Genomic DNA, 21201 nt, shown 5'->3' on the forward strand with positions numbered 1-21201 from the left:
TCCCTTAAATAACAGTTATTCCATCCAAACAGGGAGACGCTTGATTCGAACGGGTCTTGCTTGGTGAATCAATGGAATGTGGTCTTTTTGTAGTTTTTTCATTTGTCTTCGGTGGATCGTCACTTGATCCATGCGCTCCCGAATCTTGATCATCATTTGCAGGACATCGACGACGGAAAAAATTCTGGGTGAGGGTTTTCCATCAGTCACCGTCGCAGGAACTCATTACGGAGGAAATCTTCACACACGGATTTATCGTACGGAGGGCACACACAAGATCCAAAGGGGCAAAGACTCGAAATCTCGAAGAACCGCGGTCTGATTGATTTTTCGACTTGTTTATTTCATATTGCTTTCGCGAAATCCGGGTTTAGTTAATCCAGACATGTATTCGGGCAGCGATTCATCATTAGCTCTGACGGGGAGACAACTGTTGTCGCATTAGGAATAGAGTCATTGGCCTTCAAGATAATAAAGCCATCTCGTTTTAAATTAGTAGTGGGTAGTTCCACACCCAGTGTCGAGACTGGAATACGATTTTCTACTGAACGGCGAATTCTTTATCTGGATTTGAACTTGATATAATGAAAATGTTCCACGGGTTTTTCGGAATAATCAAATTACTTTGAGAAAAATATATTTTAAAATACTCTAGAGTCCCAGAGAATAAGCATGAAAAATTTGGTGCGGATCGGACATACGGTTAATAAGGGGGGATGATATCAGGAGAAAGAAGTCCAGGTTTCGCGAGAGTCTATATTTTCTTTAGATACAGAGTTAAACAAAAATAATTTGGAGCAGATCGAACAAAGAACAGAGAGACAAACGTTTTATACCCTATATAAAACCGACGAGGATCGTCTCCACCAACAGACTAAGTAATTTTTGCGTCGGCGATTTTTCAAAATGTCGAGTGTAATCGAGCAAAGAGCGTGCATTCGATTTTGTTTTTGCAATGGAATTACTACTGCAAAAACGTTAAAAATGTTGCAGGAACCTTTTGGTGACGATAGACTATCAAAAGCAAGTTTTTGAGTTGTGCGAGATGTTCGAGGAAGTCAGAGAACGCGTCGAAAATGAACCACGCTCTTGTAGACCATCCACTTCAACTGATGAACAACACGTCGCTCGAGTCGGAGATTTGGCGCTCAATGATCGTCGTTTAATAATTAGGGACATTATCGAACATGTTCCGGTATCATTTGGATCTCTTCAAGCAATTTTAAGACATCACGAATGAATGGATGGATAAAGCGTCAGCCTAGTGTTCGTGCCAGACGTGCACCGGTTAAAGAATTATCGGGGGCTCACGCTATAAGCGCTAACACGAGTTTCCCATTTAAAAAATACTTTATTTTAAAAAACCGATAAACTATAAAGTAATGCATGAATAGACAACTATAATTCGCGTGGTGACATTTCTATGCCCAATACGATTGAGACAAGTCCAAGATGGGCGGCCGGTGACCCGACGTATATGGATGGGTTTTAGGGAAAAGTTTTAAGGGTTTTTCGACCCGTCGGTATTTGATAAACAAACAAATCCATTTTATTAATATGCAAATTTGCTTTTGTCCTAATGAATGGTAACGAGTGGTAAACTTACAAATAGGGGTTAGATTAATCATCATTTTATTTTGGTTCTAGAAAAGCTTTGTGTAGCTACCAAATGTCAATCTTTTTTCTGTAGAAAGTGAAAAAAAAAAATTCATAAGTGACGATATTAATAAATATTCATAAAATTTAATATATGTTTTATAAATTAAAATCGATTTTTTACAGTTAATAAAGAAAATTATGGATCCAATTACTATAACAGAATACACTCAGCGCACAAATCTATTTTACGTAGTGAATACAGTAGAGCATCGATTATCCGACCCCCGATTAACCGACCGCGTTCTAGTCGGCAAATTCAAATGTCCGTTAGTGATATGGAGCTACAATATTTGGTCATGTCTTGGCTACTTTAATATTATTTTTGTTAAATTTTTGCATGTTTTAGCTGGCAGCACTGGCTCGACCATGAAAGGGAGGCCAGTATTTAAACCAGGCCTAATACACTATACTAATAATGTATTTGTTCATACTTTTCGGTTATCCGACTTTTCAGTTATCCGACCAACCCCAGTCCCCAATTAAGTCGGATAATCGATGCTCTACTGTATTTTATACTTTAAACTTAATAAATACAACATAAATTGTTTTATTGTATTAATTACAATAACATTTGGAAAAGGAAAGTGTGGTCCAATTTATTTATCCCTAATAGGAAATTATTTACATGAAGAAATAAAAATTAATAATTTGTAACTCCTATTTGTTGGAATTATTTATTTTTAAATATTTATTAATATATATATATTTTTTTTAAACATTAAAAATGTTATACATATTGTGTAATGTTCAAAATACACAAAAAATTCCTATAGAACATTATGTAATTCCTATTAATTGAAAGAATACATTAAAATAATAAGCAAAAAAAGAATTTTACTTCAGATCCATAATTTAGATGAGTATTTAATTTCTTTTACATACAAATATTTTATTTAAAAAATTTTCATTGTATATATTTTTTTGAATTTTTCAGAATGCCTTTTATTTAATATATAATAGTTTGATATTTCGCAACAAAATGCTCTACGTAAAGACATCTAAACAAAAAAAGGAGGCAGTTGTATATTACATATTTAAAAAATAATAAATTAAAGCTGCGACGTTGAAAATTAAAACGTAGGAACTTTTAAATCAATACTGAAAAATTACAGTAAATCGACGAAATGTACATAACACATACAGGATTCCATACATGTTTAAAGATTCACACTTGTAAAATACATGTACACTACTCACAATCAGTAAAAATTTTAACATAAAATGTAAAATTTACTTCTACTATTGCTTGATTTATTATTTTTTACATTATATATATTTGTATATATTGTATATATAAAAATTAAATCATAAAATGTATATTAATTCATTTTATCTATTTATAGTAAACAATTTATCTACAATAGTTATGTATATAATAAAAAAAAATTATTCTATAATTATGATTCTTTATATATAAAAAAGAATATTTAAATGTACAGTACATGATAATATAAGAATAATTTAAAAATACCTAAAAATGCTTTTAACCTAATTGGCTATTATTTTTAAGAATCGTTATTGTTGTTTTTTTTTTGTTTTATATGTTTCATTTTAAAATTAATACCGACAATGAGATAATCTCATATTTGGTAATAAATGATTATGAAAGACAGCAAGTGAGACTAGTTGTGGTTTTGAAGATATTTTACAAGGGGAACACAGATTGAAATTATTATTCGTTCTGTGTACGGCATTGTTCCCATAGTTGTTATTGTTGGTAAAAATTAACTCTTACTGGCATTGTGTATTTTACAGTCAATATTTGGAGTTTGAATATTTCAAACTCTCTGGGAAAGTAAATGTCATTGCCATTTTGCTTTCTGTGCAAATATATCGGCTCTCAGATTCTGAGCAAAACAAATGCCTAAAATCTGTAAAGAAATAATTTAAATTTATAAGCATAAAATGTTATTATAATTAATTAAATTAATATATAATATATAAATATATTATTGCAAGCATAATACGAACAAGTATAAAATATTATTTTTGGATTGTTTAATTACGGTTACATACTTGTAAAACAGCTACTGCCACAGCTACACCTGCAACAGGTACTAAATTAGCTTCTATCCATTCTTCTCCAGCCCTTAAACATCCTTTCTCGTATATGACTGCAGACTTATCCACAGACTAAAAATAAAATTACGTAATATATTTATTAAATATTCTTATTCATTTTTAAACAATTTTAATATGCAATAGATTAAAGTATTTTATTTCATTTATCACTTGCAATCAATTTTTGCAGTTCAAAATCAAAACAGAATTTTTCTTTCTTTAATTATGGACAGAAAGATCATTTGTCCTAAAAATTGTTTATATAAAACTCTGATATCGATCTTCTTAATGTTTATCTTGCTTAGTTACAAAGTCTGTTTGCACTGAGTTTTCTATCTTATGTAATCTAAACTTTCTACATTTAATTTAAGATTATGAAGCATAAAGCATCACTCAATTAATCAAGCAATCCTTTTACTTTTAGTTCCATTATCATCTTTGCTACAGAGCTATCATGCCTATGCAGCATAGCAGATTTATTTGTATGATCTGTGATAGTTAGTAAATAAATAAGAGCAACAACTTTATGTAAGAAGGGAAATACTTTCTACATAGACTATAAGACATATTGAGTATATCTTAGAAGCAATTTTTAATTCATGTAATAAAGCATGTGTAATTATTAAAGCAATATAACTTAAAGTACATAAATTTAAACATAAACATGTAACAAAATTGAAAAACAAAATGCTAAAAATTATTAAAATACTAGCGGGTAGGCCCGGCATTGCTCGGGCAAAAGTAACGATAGCGGAGATTAAGATTATTACGTTATAGTTAACCTTACCCGTTTTCACAGAATGCAAGAATTGGGTCCCCCTGTTTCTAGACTAATTAGAGAATTGTTAGATGGGTCTAAAAATGGGTCTTTAGTTTTTGCGGAAATCGAACATTTCCCGCAAAAACTAAAAAAACTGTATCTGCGTCTTGCACGTCACTTTCTGTTAACAATTTCATTGTTACGTAACACTTCCATTGTTACTTGACACTTCCATTGTTAATGGAAGTGTTAAGACTTAATCCTGTCTCTCTCCCCGTGGGGAGGAATTTTGAAAAATCCCTTTTTAGTGTGCGTCCTCGTGACGTACCCTAACTGTGTACCAAATTTCAACTTTCAATTCCTTACCATTTGGGCTCTGCACTGATTATTATTATTATTATTATTATTATGTTGGGTTAAGTGAGATATACTCGGTTAACACCAGTGGCTGTGTACCATGCCGGACCAAAGTCAAGGCATAGTAACCAAAACAGAAATTAAAGAAGTGTATCAGTGTGTGTCTGTATTCAGGAATTTTCTCACAATATGACATGTATTCAATATAGTGGCCTTCTGTAGTGTGATGTATGTGTTTCTATTCAATTCTAATGTGCCCAGGCTTTTGTGTAGTGTGTGTGGTATGACACCTGTAAAGGAGAGAATAAGCACCCTATCCATCCTCCACAGATGCCTTATTTTCTGGGCAAGTTCTGTGTACTTGCTAATTTTTTCAGTGCATGCGTTTTGTATATTGTGAGTGTTTGGAATGGATATGTCTATAATGTATGTGATTTTATTGTGTTTGTCAATGAGTGTGATGTCTGGTCTGTTGTGGTAAATTGTTTTATCTGTGATTATGGCTCTGTCGTAGTACATTTTGTGCGTGTTGTTTTCCAATACTGTCTGTGGAATGTATTTGTAGTATGGTTTGTGGATGTCTACTAATTTGTGTTTCTTTGCAAGCTCTTGGTGTATTATATTTGCTACTTGATTATGTCTGTGTAAATAATCTGTCTGTGCCAAGAGCTTGCAACCAAAGGTGATGTGTTGTATAGTTTCAGGCATGATGTGACATTTTCTGCACGTGTCATTTGTGAGTGTTGCATCTTTGAGTATGTGTTTTCTGTAGTTTTTAGTATTTATGACCTGATCCTGTATGGCAATCATGAATCCTTCCGTCTCCCCAAAGAGGCATCCCCGAGCTAACCAGCTGTTTGACGCAGTTTTGTCAACAAAATCCTGGGCCAGATCATAAGGATGCCTGCCATGGAGTGCCTTTCGAGCCCACGATTGCTTAATGGTGTCTATGCTTTTTATATGTTGTGTTGTGTCCATATGATGTGAGTGTAAGTTTAATGGTGTGTTATTTGAGTCTGCTAGAGTTACTGCTTTATGTAATTGTGATGTTTCTTGCTTTTTTGTAGAAAAACTCTCGCAGTGACTGTATTTGTTTGTAATGAAGGTTAACTATGTCAATCAGACCACATCCGCCATCTCTACGTGGAAGGGTTAGTCTTTCTATGGCGAATTTAGGATGATGTTGTTTATGCTTAGTAAGTGTTGTTCTTGTTTTTCTTTGGAGTTGCTCAAGATCTGTGTGAATCCAATGTATAACTCCAAAAGAATATGTAAGTACTGGAATGACATATGTGTTTATTGCTTTAACTATATTTATTATTATTATCATCATCATCATCATCATCAACTTGTTTCGATTATATATATAGATAAACATTATTTAAAGAAATAAACTCCTGTTAGCAGTAAAGAAAAAGACCTTAGAGTCACTCCTTTTGTATCCATCCTTGATTATGTGTATTTTCAACATTATTATACTGGTGTATAACATCACGTATAAAATCATCACTTTTAATAATTTTGTCAAGTTGAAGAAAACACAAAGCGGGCATGATATATAATTTGATTTTCTTCCAATTTGAAACCGTGTCTTTTATCTATGTATATTTATCCTTATTACACAATGAAGCGTACTCAATAGACACCAGGCTTTACTTTATATTTGTCTTCATTCTGCTGTTTTAGTGGCGATATGCATTTCAGGTGCTCGCCCCTCTTCTGATGGCTCTTTGTTATTCGATATTTAATACGGTGTATAAAACATATAAACACATGGCACTCTCACCTCTTTAAAAGTGTTTAGAACAACTATAAAATAGAGTTAACATTGATATATACTTTACATTCTAAAGTCTTTAAGTCACATTACGTACACAGATATCTGCAAGTGATTTCCTTGCAATTCTTAGTCTTGAAGTGAGACTACATCCTCGGTTCTTGTTACACCTTTGTGAGCCACCTAAACAGGCAGAATAAAGATGAATGTAAAGTAAAGCCTGATGTCTATTGAATATGCTTCATTGTGTAATAAGGATAAATATAATTCGATACTAAATATTTAAAAAAAATTAATATGTTAATTAAATAAGAAGCAGCATTCTAAAATGATTTTTATTTCTATGATGAAAATGATTCTGAGATGACTTTTATTTAAAAATACTACAAAATTTAAATCCTTAGTGTTTTTGCATAAGAATACATAAGACAAGAAAAATTTGTTACATTAAATCTCTATATATTGTAAGAGCTTTAAAATATTTAATACTATTAATTAGACTTTACTTTTGTTTTACTGAGTTAACAATGTAAATTTGGTACTAAATTATATGTGTAGGCATGCTGTCTGTCCAGAATTAGACTGGACAGTCTGGGATGGCTGTTCTGGATTTTGCCCATTTTAACTGTTCAAGAATTCCTACAGCAACTGTGCCACAATGATGCCTATACAAGAGGAGTAATTATATAGGTAAAACAAATGGTTAACTGTATCATCTGCTTGCAAATTCTGTCCTTTCCATTTGCTCTGGTGTCTCTCTTGGCCAGATGGGAGTGACAGAATCCAATTTACTTGCATCAATATCATCTCAACATTTCTCAGTCCACCTTGACCATATCTACATAGTTTATTTTAAATCCTTAAGTATATCTATTAATTCCTAACGTTTTGAAAGTGAATAAACAAAAGAAAGATGATTAATCACAACCTTAATAAAAAAATACAGTTTGTTTGGGGAATGAAATACATTTTTAGGTAAACACAATATTCTATAGTTAGTAGTAAAGTAAAGTTTCGAAACTGGATTTTTTTAAAATCTGCTTTTGAATGCCATCTAACCAACTTTTACTTCAACATTACCTCAGTTCAAGTAGTGAAAAATGCATAAAAATAACCTAATGCTTACATATATGCAGATTTTTTTGAACAGATAAAGATATTCATGACAGTGAGAAAAGCATTGGTGTAAATAAAGTAAAGATGCAAGAATAATTAATAAAATTAATGGTAATGACATCAGTAACTAAAATCAGTGAAATATAAAATAAAAATAAGATTGGATTGTGGAATGAAAAATAGTGTTAGATAAACAGGGAATTGCATAGTAAGGAAGCAAAGTTTTGTTAATCTGGAACTAGAAAAAAGTGAAATTTCCAGAAACCTTAAAATTCTACTATTTAATATCCACTGGCATAAAACTAAAAATATAATATATATATATATATATATATATATATATATATATATATATATATATCCAACATCTTTTTTATATATTTTTTTTGTATTTTGTAAATAATTTATCAGGTTCCAAAGTGTGTACATGTAGATGATCAATTATTTGAAAAATTTCTCTTTATACTTAAAAGATACTAAATAATAACTTCCATAAATTTTGGTTGGCACTGAGAAAATTTGCATCATAGATTTTATGATTTTGGCACACACACTTAAAAACATTGTCCATCCCTGGTCTAGTTTAAGTCAAACTTACCACCTCTAGGCCTCCTTGCTTTTGGGCAGGTAATTATCCATTGTTGTTCTTGTCAAAAACCATTGCTTAAACTAGGATAGCAGCATGTCTAAACTTTGGCTTAGGTCTAAGACTTTATTTCTCCCACTATCTTAACTCTTCCTGGTTAGATGCAAATAAATAAAGTTTGATTTCATACATTGTTTGCTAGAGGGTGAAAGATTGTTGCTGTTGACTATATGTTAAACATGTATTTTTTAAAAGATATGTTTTTTGACATTTCCATTTTTTACATTAAACACAATTTTTTATACTCTATTGGTCATTATTAATTATTATTAACCATTAGATTTGTCATAAATGATCCTGATATTTGCAAAAAATATTGACTGAACCAGAAGTAAGTTCTACATTTTTACATGAATGAGTTTTATTTTAAAAGTTCTTATCCAGATATCCCTCATACAACACAGCATTCCTACATGGTTTCACTCTAACATGGTTCAAGAATTAGGAAAGTACCCATACAAAACATCACAATTTTTAAGTGCAAACACCATCATTCAATATTTATTTTTATTCAAGTAAGCATGCATGTTGTCTCATGGATTTTAGAACATTGAAATTTTCAATATTATTTTGTGCCTTTTGTTCGGTTTTCTTTAATGAGAACTGATTGTGCAATTTTTTATCTTCCCTATCCTAGCTTCCCTATAAACCAGGTGTTGTTTTCATGGTGATAATGCTCTAAATCAATGGTTTCCAAACTTATTATGCCCACAGACCCCTTCTCATAGCAAAAACCTGACCATGAACCCCCAAGTGAAATGACTACACAACTACATAATAGCAAAATTACAAATTTAACTTCGATGTCTTGACATAAAAATGAAATATAAATAAAAAATTTTGATATTTAAAGTAATATTTATTGAAATTACTAGCTAAAGCTTGCCCATTTTTGAAAAACAGATATAATACAGTGAAAACAAAAAAATGTATAATTTATTTCCAGTTGGGTAATAAATTACATTACAAAAATATAAAATTAATAAGTTTTTTATTCTTATCTATTTAATTTTCATAGGAAAACATATTTTTGATAAAAATAAATGAATTATTTATATAGTATATTTTTAGTCATTAAATAGTTCTAATAGTTTAGAATTATAAAATGATTCATATATTAAAAACTGTACATGATTATAAAATAAAATGAATAATAAAATTGTATAAAATAAACTATACACAGTATTTTAATTAAAAAGTACTTTGTTCTATATTAAAATTTAATATAGTTAAAATTAAAAATTACATTTATTACATGAAAATAACTATTAAGTACTTAATTGATGTGTAAATTTTAAGTAAAATAATATTAATAGATCTTTTTCTATTTTTAATATCATTTTTGATAATATGAAAATTTTTAATTAACAGTTTTTTGGATAAATAACCTGATATTTGACGATAAAATCAAAAAACGCAACACTTGTACTTTTCCAGCAATAAAAGTTATTGCTGGAAAAATACAAATGTTGTGTTTTTTTGATTTTATCACAGAACAAACATTTATTTCAAGACGTTAAAATGACTACCAATTTATTTATTACTATTTATTTTTAACTTCTATAATAATGAAAATGGGTCACAATCATTTTACTTTTTATTACACCTTTCACAGACCCTTCACATTGTCCATGTACCCTCAAATTAATTTCAATTTGCCATCAGCCGTTCCAAGAACCCCCAGGGGTCCCGTTGGAACCACTTCGGGAAACAGTGCTCTAAATGAACCCAAAAGACTGTCACTATGTTTTGTTTTCATAGATTATATTAAAAGTTACTACATGAAAAGATTAAAGATCTCACAGGCAAATGCAAGCAAATGAAAATATCAGATTTTATGAAAAAAGTACAGAAAAAACAAGATGTTGAGATTTCAGATTAAGGTTAACAGGAAAGCTCAGATGATGATAATATTTTGCCAAAAAGAAAATCTCAGTTTAACAGTGTTTAGCAGTGAAGAAAAAATTAATATTAACATTCAATACTTTAGATTATAATCAAAATCAAAAGTATTGCATATTAGTTAACTGTTGATTGCTTTAATAGATATATTTCTCTTAATTACAAAAAACAAAATAGTATACTTTTGCTAAATTTTGGAACCTAGCCCTATGTTTTGTACTTGTCCTTTGTTTTGTATATCACGGATTCGCATAACACAGCACTTTTTAGGAACCTAACTACTGTATATGGTGGATATTGTTATATAGGAGATATCTGTACATTATTTATACATTATTTAATATCTTACTACTACCATAATTTTATAATACAAAAGAAATATCCAGATAATAAAATTAGCAAACTACAATCCATTAAATAATCAGTTTTAAAAATATACTGAATTATTTGTATCACAGTATGTCACTTATGACAGATAAAAACTTTGATCTTTGATCATTATTAATAAAGAATAAAAAAAAGTAGAGCCAATAATAAAAATAACTGATAAAACATGAAAACTAGGAAGTGTATATTTGTTTTTTGCTTTTTAACCTAGCAGTTCTCAAATTACAAGAGCATGCCTCTCTAGTGGGGGCATAAGACCCATCTACGGCAGTGATTTTCAACCAATGTGCTGTGGCACATTAGTGTGCCACAAAAAATTTTGACAGTTATTAAATAAATTATTTTCAAAAGATGCCCAAAGAATAATAAGTGTACATGTCAAAATTAAAACCTATTTAAATTGATTATACATGTTTTTCATTGTTATTGTAAATTAATATAATAAATATGTTTATTTATTATATGTATACAATAATAAGCAAAAATATATATGCATAACACTGGCTTATTTCATTTAAAATAAAATTATCTTGAAATCAAAAATGTATCTATAATTATCCACATTTAGTTCAAATTATTTTAACTTAGAAATAGCAGAACATTAGGTAGGTTTCTAAAGGCAATTATCGTGCCACTTTTAAATGTAAATCAAGACTCAATATTAATTGCTTTTCTTATGTAAATGAAAATTATTAATTTAAATAATTATTGTTGTAACCTGCTGCTATTTTAAGAAACAACAATACTGTTTTATTTAATTTACAAAAAATATAGACAAAAAGAATTAGGTTAAGTGGCAAGTAATATGGCGATAGAATGTTTACAAACACAACTTTAAATCATGTTATTTTTTCTGCAGAAATTTAATTATAGGTTCAAGTGTGCCATGAGATAAAAAAGGTTGAAAAACACTGATCTAGGGGATGCAAAGAAATTATTACTATTGTTTATTTTTGAGTATACAACTTCTGCAAGTATTTGCAAGAAAAATAGTGGATTTATTTTATCCAACATTTTTCTTGTAATATAGCATTAGAAACATTTGCAACTTCTGTATTCATTTACAATATAATTATGTTAATGAAATATCTTAATTTAATTTCATTTAAAAATCCTTATCATCTCTGTGTGCCATTTTGATTTTGTTTTGTTCATAAAATAATTGTACAGTATCAAAAAATTGTAGAAGAAAATCTTAGTTTTATCAGAATAAAATACATCTTAAGAAATGTAACTTAATATTCTTTTACAAAAATTGTAGGAAGGTGCAGAATTTTTTCAGATGAAAAGAGTTGTCTTGTAAAAAAGTTTGGAAGACATTGTCCTAACCTAAGCATTTATTAACTCCATAAAATATAAAAATCATAATACTGAATCAAAAGTTTTTTTTATTATTCTAAAAAAAAAGATAATAAATTCTTTTGTTTCATTTTCTTAATTTAAACTTTCATAGCATCTTATATATCAGGCATGTGCAAATGCGACTCTTTTTGAGTTACATGTGGCTCTTGCTGAAAGTGCTATCCTTCCCAGCCTTACCATACCATCCGCCACGACAGTACGGAACTGCGGCTCCCATGCATTTTGCAAAACCTACATTTTGGCTCCCACTGAACTCTTGCTTGCCCACCTCTGTTATATATACTATATATAAAAATTAAATTCTTTTTACATTTGTTTTATTTTCCATATTCCACTTATCTATGTCTCATTATTTCAAAAATATATTGTAATTCAAAATATGCTATATAACACATATTTTATGCATTTACATCATTCTCTAGATTAGATAACAAAAAATAGAATGAAACATTTTGTTTTTAATGTCTGCTAGAACAATTATTTTGACTATACGTGACCATCTTGCTATAAAATATTTAATATACATTCATTGACTTTCTATAACATTTAAATTAAATTATTTAGCGTTGAAAAATAAACTAATGAACTAGAATGTATAATAAATATTATTTCATATAGTTTCATAAAAAAATTAATCCACTTTCTAATTATCTGATGACACATTCATAGTAAAAATATTTTTAAATTTATTGTTCATCAAAAATCTGATGTATATACATAATACTTTCACAAATGAAAGAATAAGTTATAACAAAATAATTGAAAATTACAGAACAATTATAAAATTGTTCATTTTAAAAATTGCTATAAAAGTTCAAATGATACTATGGAAATACTTACATATTCTGATTTTCTTACATCGTATCCACACTGTTTGTTTTTTATAATTTCCTAGACATTAAAAAAGGCACATAAATTTATATGATTCATTTAATTAAATAAAAAATTTATACATCTTTATGGTTTGAAAATGTTTTAAATTTAAAATTAAAAACTTGATTTACATTGGGTTGCGGTTTGCAACAAGAAAATGGCACACCACAAGCTTCTCGACTTCCAACTTCAACACTAGAACAATTGAAATAAATATTCATGTCCCAATCTTTAGGTCCTTCTATTCCACAGCATTCCAACTAAGAATGTATTTTACAAATTATGAGTAATAGTTCTATTATTATTACTTTTTCCTTATATTTAATCTTACCCATTGTTCTTGTATCCAGTCAATTAAATTTTGTTGATCAGGATCTTCCCGGTAATGGATAATAAATGCTTGAAATCCCCCAGTTGCTTGAGATTTTATCTAGAATTAGAGAAAAATGTTTATTATATTTTACAGAATAAAATTTATTTTAAATTCAAATTTTTAAATAATATAATTATTTCAATAAACTTAAGATAATGTTCCAATATATCAAAAAATGTACTTTAAGATAATATAACTTTTAGAAATAAGTGAAATTATTAACAATACAGTAAAATCTGTCTAAAATGAAATCTAAATAAAACAAAAACCTGCTTAAATGGAAAAAATTCTTTTGAACAGAGCAATTTTCTGTGTTAAATTTCTTTGTAAGACGGAAATCTGTCCAAAGCAGAAACAGAAGAGGATTTTGGGTACAACAGCAGTAACTTAACCTGGCAACAATATAAAATTAAGATTCCATTTGTAAATCATAGCAGAGCACAACAAATTGTATTCTAAGAATAATTTTGAATCTTGTCAGAGGAATGAAGATCATATGACAAGGGAGTATGCAGATATAAATTCTGGGTTAATATTAATCTTTGTCGAAGTCAAGTACTCTTAAGAATCGACAATTTTCAAGAATTAAATGAGTTTCCAAGAATTGAATTCTTGAGAATAAGCAATGAATGTAATTCATGAAAACAATGAGAATAAGGCAACGTGATGCTATAATGCTGCCAACTTGCCTTAATACATCAAAGAAAGTAGAAACATACACAATGATTTTTTGTTTAAATAATTCATTATTATAAAATATATTGCTTGCAATTGCAAAATAACATTTAGATAAAAAGTTGACATTCATTCAAATAATACAACAATCTAAATAATCGTCAGTTAAACATGAAACGTAAATTAATTTTTTTGGTCTAATTAATAATCTTTTATTCATATTTTATATAACTCAATAAATGATATTAATTTTAAATAAAATTTTCCACAACATTAATAAATAAAAAAACCTATTTCAATTACAAAAATTGAATTTTCGAATCTGCAATAAATAAATTATGATAACTGATATCAGCAAATAATTATGACGATTTTAATTTTAATGAAGTAAAACTTTTCAATTATTATAAAATTATACTTACCCAGTCTTTAAAAATAAAACCCAAAATTCCAGCAGTCATTTCTAATAGCAGTAAAATTCGCTAAAAATATTGCATACTGTAATAAAAAAAATGATTTATTTAATAAATTATTTTAAAATGAATCATTTTTATATATACAGTCAAACCTGTTTTTATGCGGGGGATAGGGACCGCATTAAAAAAAACGCATTAAAAAAAATCTCACGAAACTTCACGAATGGCTGTAAATAATAGTTTTCTCGACACAATTAAAAAATATTTTTTTATGTGGTCAACAGGGACCGCATAAAAAAAGTCTCACATAGAAAATAACTCAAAACCGTACGAAATAGAATTTATTGACAACAGATGTCAGCACTTGACTGCATCGTCTGGTCTATCGTCTGTTTTACATATTTTTGTCTAGGTGGTGTTTTGTTGACTTAAAAAGTAAATTATTTCATTTTTCGCATATTCATGCAATAATATTACTATAATAAGTGCATTTATGCTATAATAAGTTTATTTAGCTATAATAAGTCAACGTAAGACATGACGAATCGCACGAGACTAGTCGCCAACTATACCGCACAAATTAAAAATTCGCATTAAAAAAATCGCACAAATAAAAATCGCACATAAAAAGAGCGCATAAAAACAGGTTTGACTGTATTGTAATAGTATCTCAGACATTACAAATTTAAATAAATGCAGAAGTTAAAAAAATTTCCTTTCATTGCATGACAACTGAAATTTTTTCCTTGAAAAAATTGCTTTATTGAACAAAAATGTCACTTCTTATGTTTACATCATTTTGTTATTCCAAAGAATTTGTAGTGTAATGAGTTTATTTTTTATCATTTTATTGTAAAATTGAAATTAATTTCTTGAAGTATGAAATACTTAAAGGAAAAAGTAAATTTGCAGAAAAGTGGAAAAAGAACATTTGAAAGAAACAAAAAAAAAAAATAGTGGCTTAGAATACATTTCCTCATATCACAGAAAGTTAACCTGAGAAAGAATCCACCAACAGAGGTAAGTAAAAGACTTAATACTTCAAAAATATAGGTTTAGACTTGAGATTTACAAGATATGGATAGATAAGTCATTGTGTCTATGTGTGGGTGTACAACTTGTAGAGGTGTTTCTTACAAGTTTGTTAAAAAAAGTAAATTTTTTGTTTATGTTAAAAGTGATGAGCAAGTGTGACTTCACTTGCAAAAATGTAAGGTTGGATTATTGTTAGGAACTGTTCCAACAATTTTATGATCTGGCTAACTACAATGAGCAGCAGAGTTATCTTCAAAGACTTGTTCATCCATAGATGATAGAAAGGAGACAATATGGGAAGTACAACCATCCTTCTGAAAATAGAAGACAACACGCTTTCAGTTATCATTTGCTTCTTCCCGATGGAAGTGAAGTAAGAGTTTGCCTTAAGACTTTGTGTAATACATTTGGGGTTACTGCAAGAAGGATTCAGTTGATTGGAGAAAAGGTTTTTGAAGGAAAAAATGGATACTATCAATCAAAGAGGAGGCCAGCACAAATGTATCGAAAAGCAGTTGTGGACAGAAAAATAATTGAGACAAAAGTACAAATAAAATGTACTTATCACCTGATCTCAATGTTAGCAGAATGTACAGGGCCTTCCTTGAGAAATATTGTCAGCAGTACTCTGGGAGCAAAGCCACAGTTATTTGACAATGGTACAATGAAATTTTCCAGACCAAGTTCAATCTATCTTTTCAAAGACCTCACACACAGAAACTTGCTCAACTTGTGACCACCTTGATGTACGAATAAAAGCTGGTGATATGTCAGTGAAAACAGAGCAGGAATTACATCACCACAGAGCTGAAGTAACCACAAAAGATATGTCCGATGATACAAAAATGATAAAGATTGAAGTCCAACTCTGAGCACCAAAACTGTGGATTGGACTCAACAGTGGTGAAACCATGAAGCAGTCACCAGTAAATTATTGTCAGTTGTTAAAATTGAGTTTGAATGTTTTGTAAATTGTGCTTAATAATTTAATTGTAAGTTTTTGGTATTCAAAACTGTTTTTCAGCTGTAGAATGCATTTTATGACTGCATTTGTTTTTGGCATTTACAGCCTTATGCACTTGCACAATTTTGGCATTTATGTTATGGCTCTAACCGTTTTTAAACTTTTTGTTTCCTTACTATTATACTTAGGTGTTTGAAATTAAACACAATGTTTTATACCTAAGTGTAAATTGTTAAAATAATCTTTCTAGCATTTGATTAACGTTTGTTCACTAGAAAAAGTCTTTTTATCTCTTCTGAAAAGTTTGTTTTTTGAAATTTACAATGTTATGGCATTGCACACTTCATATATAGAGTGGTTATAATTAAACTGACAGTACTTGGGGCACTAAAATAAAGAGATATGAAGTTGAATGAGCAACCTTTATTTTATAAATCAAGATTCTCACCATTAGTATACAAAATAGGCTGGAAACATAATATGGCATTGTCCATAGTTATTTGAAGCATGACTTGGAGAATGACTAAAACATTCTGAACTGAAGGCAAAGATAACACAGTAAGTTACTGAACATTACCTTTGTAAACTTGGCTTTTCAAATAACCCTTATAGCAAAAAATTTCACAGGTTTAGGCTAAAAGTGCATGGTGGTCAAGCATTAGAAAATGTTCAAGAAAAGGTCTTCACCAAATATGGTACACAATAATTGAAGTGCTGTATATCTGTACATGCAATATAAGGTAGTGTCCATCATGAATGAAAGTTATGCAGACTAGGCTATTTCTTTCCTACAAAGCTGGAATAACAGATGAAATTTTGGTTATATATACTTGTTGGTTAATGTTACCTATGGTTCCAAGATGGCGACTCATCTCTGATTCCAGCAAATAGAAGGGAAACAGTGGGAATGCACGTTCTAACCTAACCTATATTCTAATAAATTACCATAATTATTATCAACAAAATTATTAGAATAGGTTAGGTTAGGTTAGGTTAGAATGTGCGTCCTCACTGTTTCCTTGATGGAATCAGACGAGCCACCATCTTGGAACCATAGGTAACATTAACCTATTTGTTTTATGTTCTGAAAGAAAGTATAGACTACTTATTTTGCAGAAGTATTAGCTATAGAATAAATGTTTTATTGATTTCAAATTGATAATCACACTTATGTTGCAGTATGTCAGTGACCACGTGACATTCTATTATCAAATTGGAAATAACAATCTAACAAGCCCATTATTTAGAAAGTGTTATCATTCATCTAATTAACATACATGCAGTTCATCTTTGTTTTATTAACATGGAATTAAAAAGATTTGTCATTTTGTTAGAAAAAAAAATGCCTAAGGGAAAACATAAGAGTAAAATTGGTCAGGTAAATTCTAGATCTAAAAGAATAAGAACAACTGAGACCCTGAAGACCATGAAGTCCAACTTGAGCAATATAAAGTAAGAATGGCTTTGTCAAGGGCTACCAAAAAGCACCACATCAAGCTTGACTTGAAGCGTTTCCCAATTCTTCAATCTCTACTTTCTCATAAAAAATATTCCATTGTGCTTGATAGAATTTTTAGTATCAGAAATTATAATGCTGTAACATTTTTTAGTAAACCAACACTTCCTAGAGGCATGAAAATAAATTTTTTTTTTTTTATTTGAAAATTCTATTTCCCATGTTTTTATTCAGGTAATCACCAATTTTCATTATGATTTGTCCAGTAGATTCTTCTCTACATCACTTTGGATATTCTCAGTTTAAGTATAACCATCCTAAATTTTTTTAAATTAATTTTTTAAGTACATGAATATGGACATCTTCAAAATACTATTTGACCATCAGGAATAAATTCATGATTCACTTCTTGCATCTGATTCAGACAATTCATACACAACTCATGCTTAACAGGCTCTTCATGCATTTTTTAGGTTTGGACTCTCCTTTTATTATCCATTTTGTACTTCATTATAATCAGACTAAAGCATTTCACAAATCCTGGATATTATCTTCAAGTCACAAACTATATATCAATTCTTTGTTTTGTCGAAAAATTTATAGTTTATTTTGATTAATTTTTTGACAAGTCTATTCAAAAAAACTTCATAATAAATTTTGCTGTCAATAAAGCAAACAAAATTACACTCAGAGCCATAATTAACTGTTCATTGTCATTATCATTATCATTACAGATATTATTATTTAGTAAACAAATATATGAATACATAATATATTCATTGGTTTCTTGTAACATCTGCCATCAATGAAGTCAGAAAGCAAGAAAACTGATGATTGTCGATTGAAATCAATCACATGATTCATTTGATGTCATATCAAAGCACCAACTTAATGTTCCACTTTTTATTTCAGGATCTTCAGTATTAATGTTTTGATACAGTGAATAAAAAATATTCATTAATAATATACTCATTAAGGAAGTTTGTCAAACAAAATCTAATTCAATTTGCTTTTTTCAGATGCTTAATACTCAATCATTTTCTAAAATACATTTAATCATGTATATTTTTAAAAACAAAGGTCTTTTGAAAATTACTAATATATGTAGGCTGTTCGAAAATCAACATCCATTTGCTGGTATGGGCACAAGGTTGACTATAGTGCTGTGGCACATGCGCAGAAATAAGCTTACGTAACCTCACACATGATGGCTTATGTAACCTCATGCAATTGGTAACTGTGTCTGGTGCATGGTCTATAGCAAGTGAAGAATGATGGCTGATGTAATTGAAGTTTCCACTAAATGTGAGATTTTTGCTGTAATTTGCTTTTTGCAAGCTGAAAGATGAAATGCGGCTGAAATCCATTATGGGATGAGTGCTGTGTACAGAAGTTCATGAGTGATGGTTATGTAAGGGAATGGTGCCAGAAATTTTAAACGGGTCAAACAGATGTGTATGATGAAGGTGGACAAGGAAGACTGTAGTGACAATGATGTTGTCAAACAAGTGGACAAAGTGATTTGTGAGCATCGCTGCTTCACAATATTAGAACTGTCTTGTGAATTTCCTGCAATAGGGTGAACAACAACCTACAAGATTGTGACTTCAACTCAGAGTTATCACAAGTTTTGTTCCAGGTAGATTCCCAAACACCTCAAATAATGAAGCAAATGGGAACATTACAGGTTTTGCAATGCTACAACACAGATGGTGGTGCTTTTCTGGATAATATCATAACAGGCAACATAATGTAGTTCACTTTGAGAATGTGCAGACAAAGGAACAATCAAAATGGTGGATGCATATGACCTTGCCTAACAAACAAGAAGTTTAAACCAACATTGTCAAACAAGGAGCTTATGACTACAGTCTTTTGGGACCATAAAGAAGTGTTGCTGAGAAAGTTTATGGAGTAAGATGCAATCATTATTACAGATGCATATTGCATAACTCTAACAGCCGATTGCAGAGACAGAGTTTACGTTAAACGATGTTTAACAACAGAACGGCCTATAGACGTTGGCTGGCTGAACAGCAGTTTAAAATGTATTGCAAAGACGACGAGTGTCTATTTCTGAACGCCCTCTAAACGAACTTCGGCAAAACGTTGGCTCTTACTTTCTTCACAATTATTCCCGTTTTAGGAGTCGTTCAGCCAATCGAGTTATTCGTTTGTGACGTCAGCTATATTCTGGAAATAAAATCTTAAGACCATCAACAACTGTTTTTCAACAATTAATGACAATCGTTTTCCATTTTGATATTTAATTTCATTGCCAATATGGTTTAAAATACAAACAAATCCATATTTATAAAATTTACACCAAATTCGAAATTCGTCTTGGAAATAGATTTTTAAGGAATTATTTCAACATTGTATTACTGTCTCCCTTCGTAAATGTCGAAATGAATAATTTTAAATATCTTATTATTACTATTACATTTTTTATTTCTAAAAAAGATTTCGGTAATTATTGAAATTGTCTCGTTTGTTTAATAGAACGTTCTGACTAGGTGATTAACTACTGTGACTCCAAAATGCATTAACGTTTTATAACCGACACGATACTTACGAATTGTAAATAAATGCATCCGATTTAAATTAATTGTAGTTTTAAGTCTTCACCCATTTGAATATCGGAATTGGAACATTTAAAACAAATTTAAAATATTTAATTTTGTTATTTTTGCTCCAAGCAATTAATTAATAAATAATTTTGTCGATTCGTATTGTTTACAACATTTATCGAAGAAATGATATCCATTTTTATCTAAACTTTTCCACCAACAAAACTACCACTCGAATTAAAAAGCCCTCTAAACCTGCTGTTGAGTGAGTCTAGAAAGTAGGTCAAATAACTTATTTCTAATTGCTGTCTACATTGTGGCAAGCTCGAAACACCATCTCTGAAATGAAATTTTTCTGAACTGCAGTCTACCCGATCCGTAAACTGCCGTTGGCCTCTAAACAATCTCTCTTCTGCAATCGGCCGTAAAAGCTTAGACAAGCAATTTAGAACAAGAGGCAAGACATGCTGACCTCAAGCATTGTTTTGGTCCACAACAATGCACACCCTCACACAGCCAGATGCACAAGAGTTGCCCCAACAGTTTCAATAGAGGGAGAGTGTCTTCAGACTTGGTGGAGAGAGGACGTGTATTTCTGTGCTCCTCAACTGTTTTTGAAGTGTTACAAGTGCTTAACCCTAAATTTAGTCTTTAGATAGTGTCAGCTAAGTTTAGGCTTAGCTGGTGTTTAGGTATAGGAGGTTACGGCTAATTTAGTCCTAGCACAGCTGTTAGGCTTAGGTTTGCTAAGCCTTTCTTTTCTAGTGATTTTAAATAGCTGAGTGTTGGATTTTGGAGTACCACCATCTTGG

General features: G+C 30.0%; 1 protein-coding gene across 1 annotated transcript in view; it reads right to left on the bottom strand.

The window, feature by feature from the left end:
- Window positions 1–3104: 3104 nt before the first annotated feature.
- LOC136972146 (tetraspanin-5-like) overlaps window positions 3105–21201 on the bottom strand; it is a 30017-nt gene continuing 11920 nt past the window's right edge. Inside the window, 7 exon segments of the mRNA XM_067266699.1 lie at window positions 3105–3530; window positions 3676–3792; window positions 12868–12918; window positions 13032–13160; window positions 13232–13330; window positions 14371–14427; window positions 14429–14446. Of these exon segments, the coding sequence (XP_067122800.1) occupies window positions 3462–3530; window positions 3676–3792; window positions 12868–12918; window positions 13032–13160; window positions 13232–13330; window positions 14371–14427; window positions 14429–14446 (540 nt within the window). The 3' untranslated portion in view covers window positions 3105–3461.

This window comes from Centruroides vittatus, unplaced genomic scaffold, assembly GCF_030686945.1.
Source record: "Centruroides vittatus isolate TY-2023 unplaced genomic scaffold, ASM3068694v2 contig_2818, whole genome shotgun sequence".
NCBI classification, from domain to species: Eukaryota; Metazoa; Arthropoda; class Arachnida; order Scorpiones; family Buthidae; genus Centruroides; species Centruroides vittatus.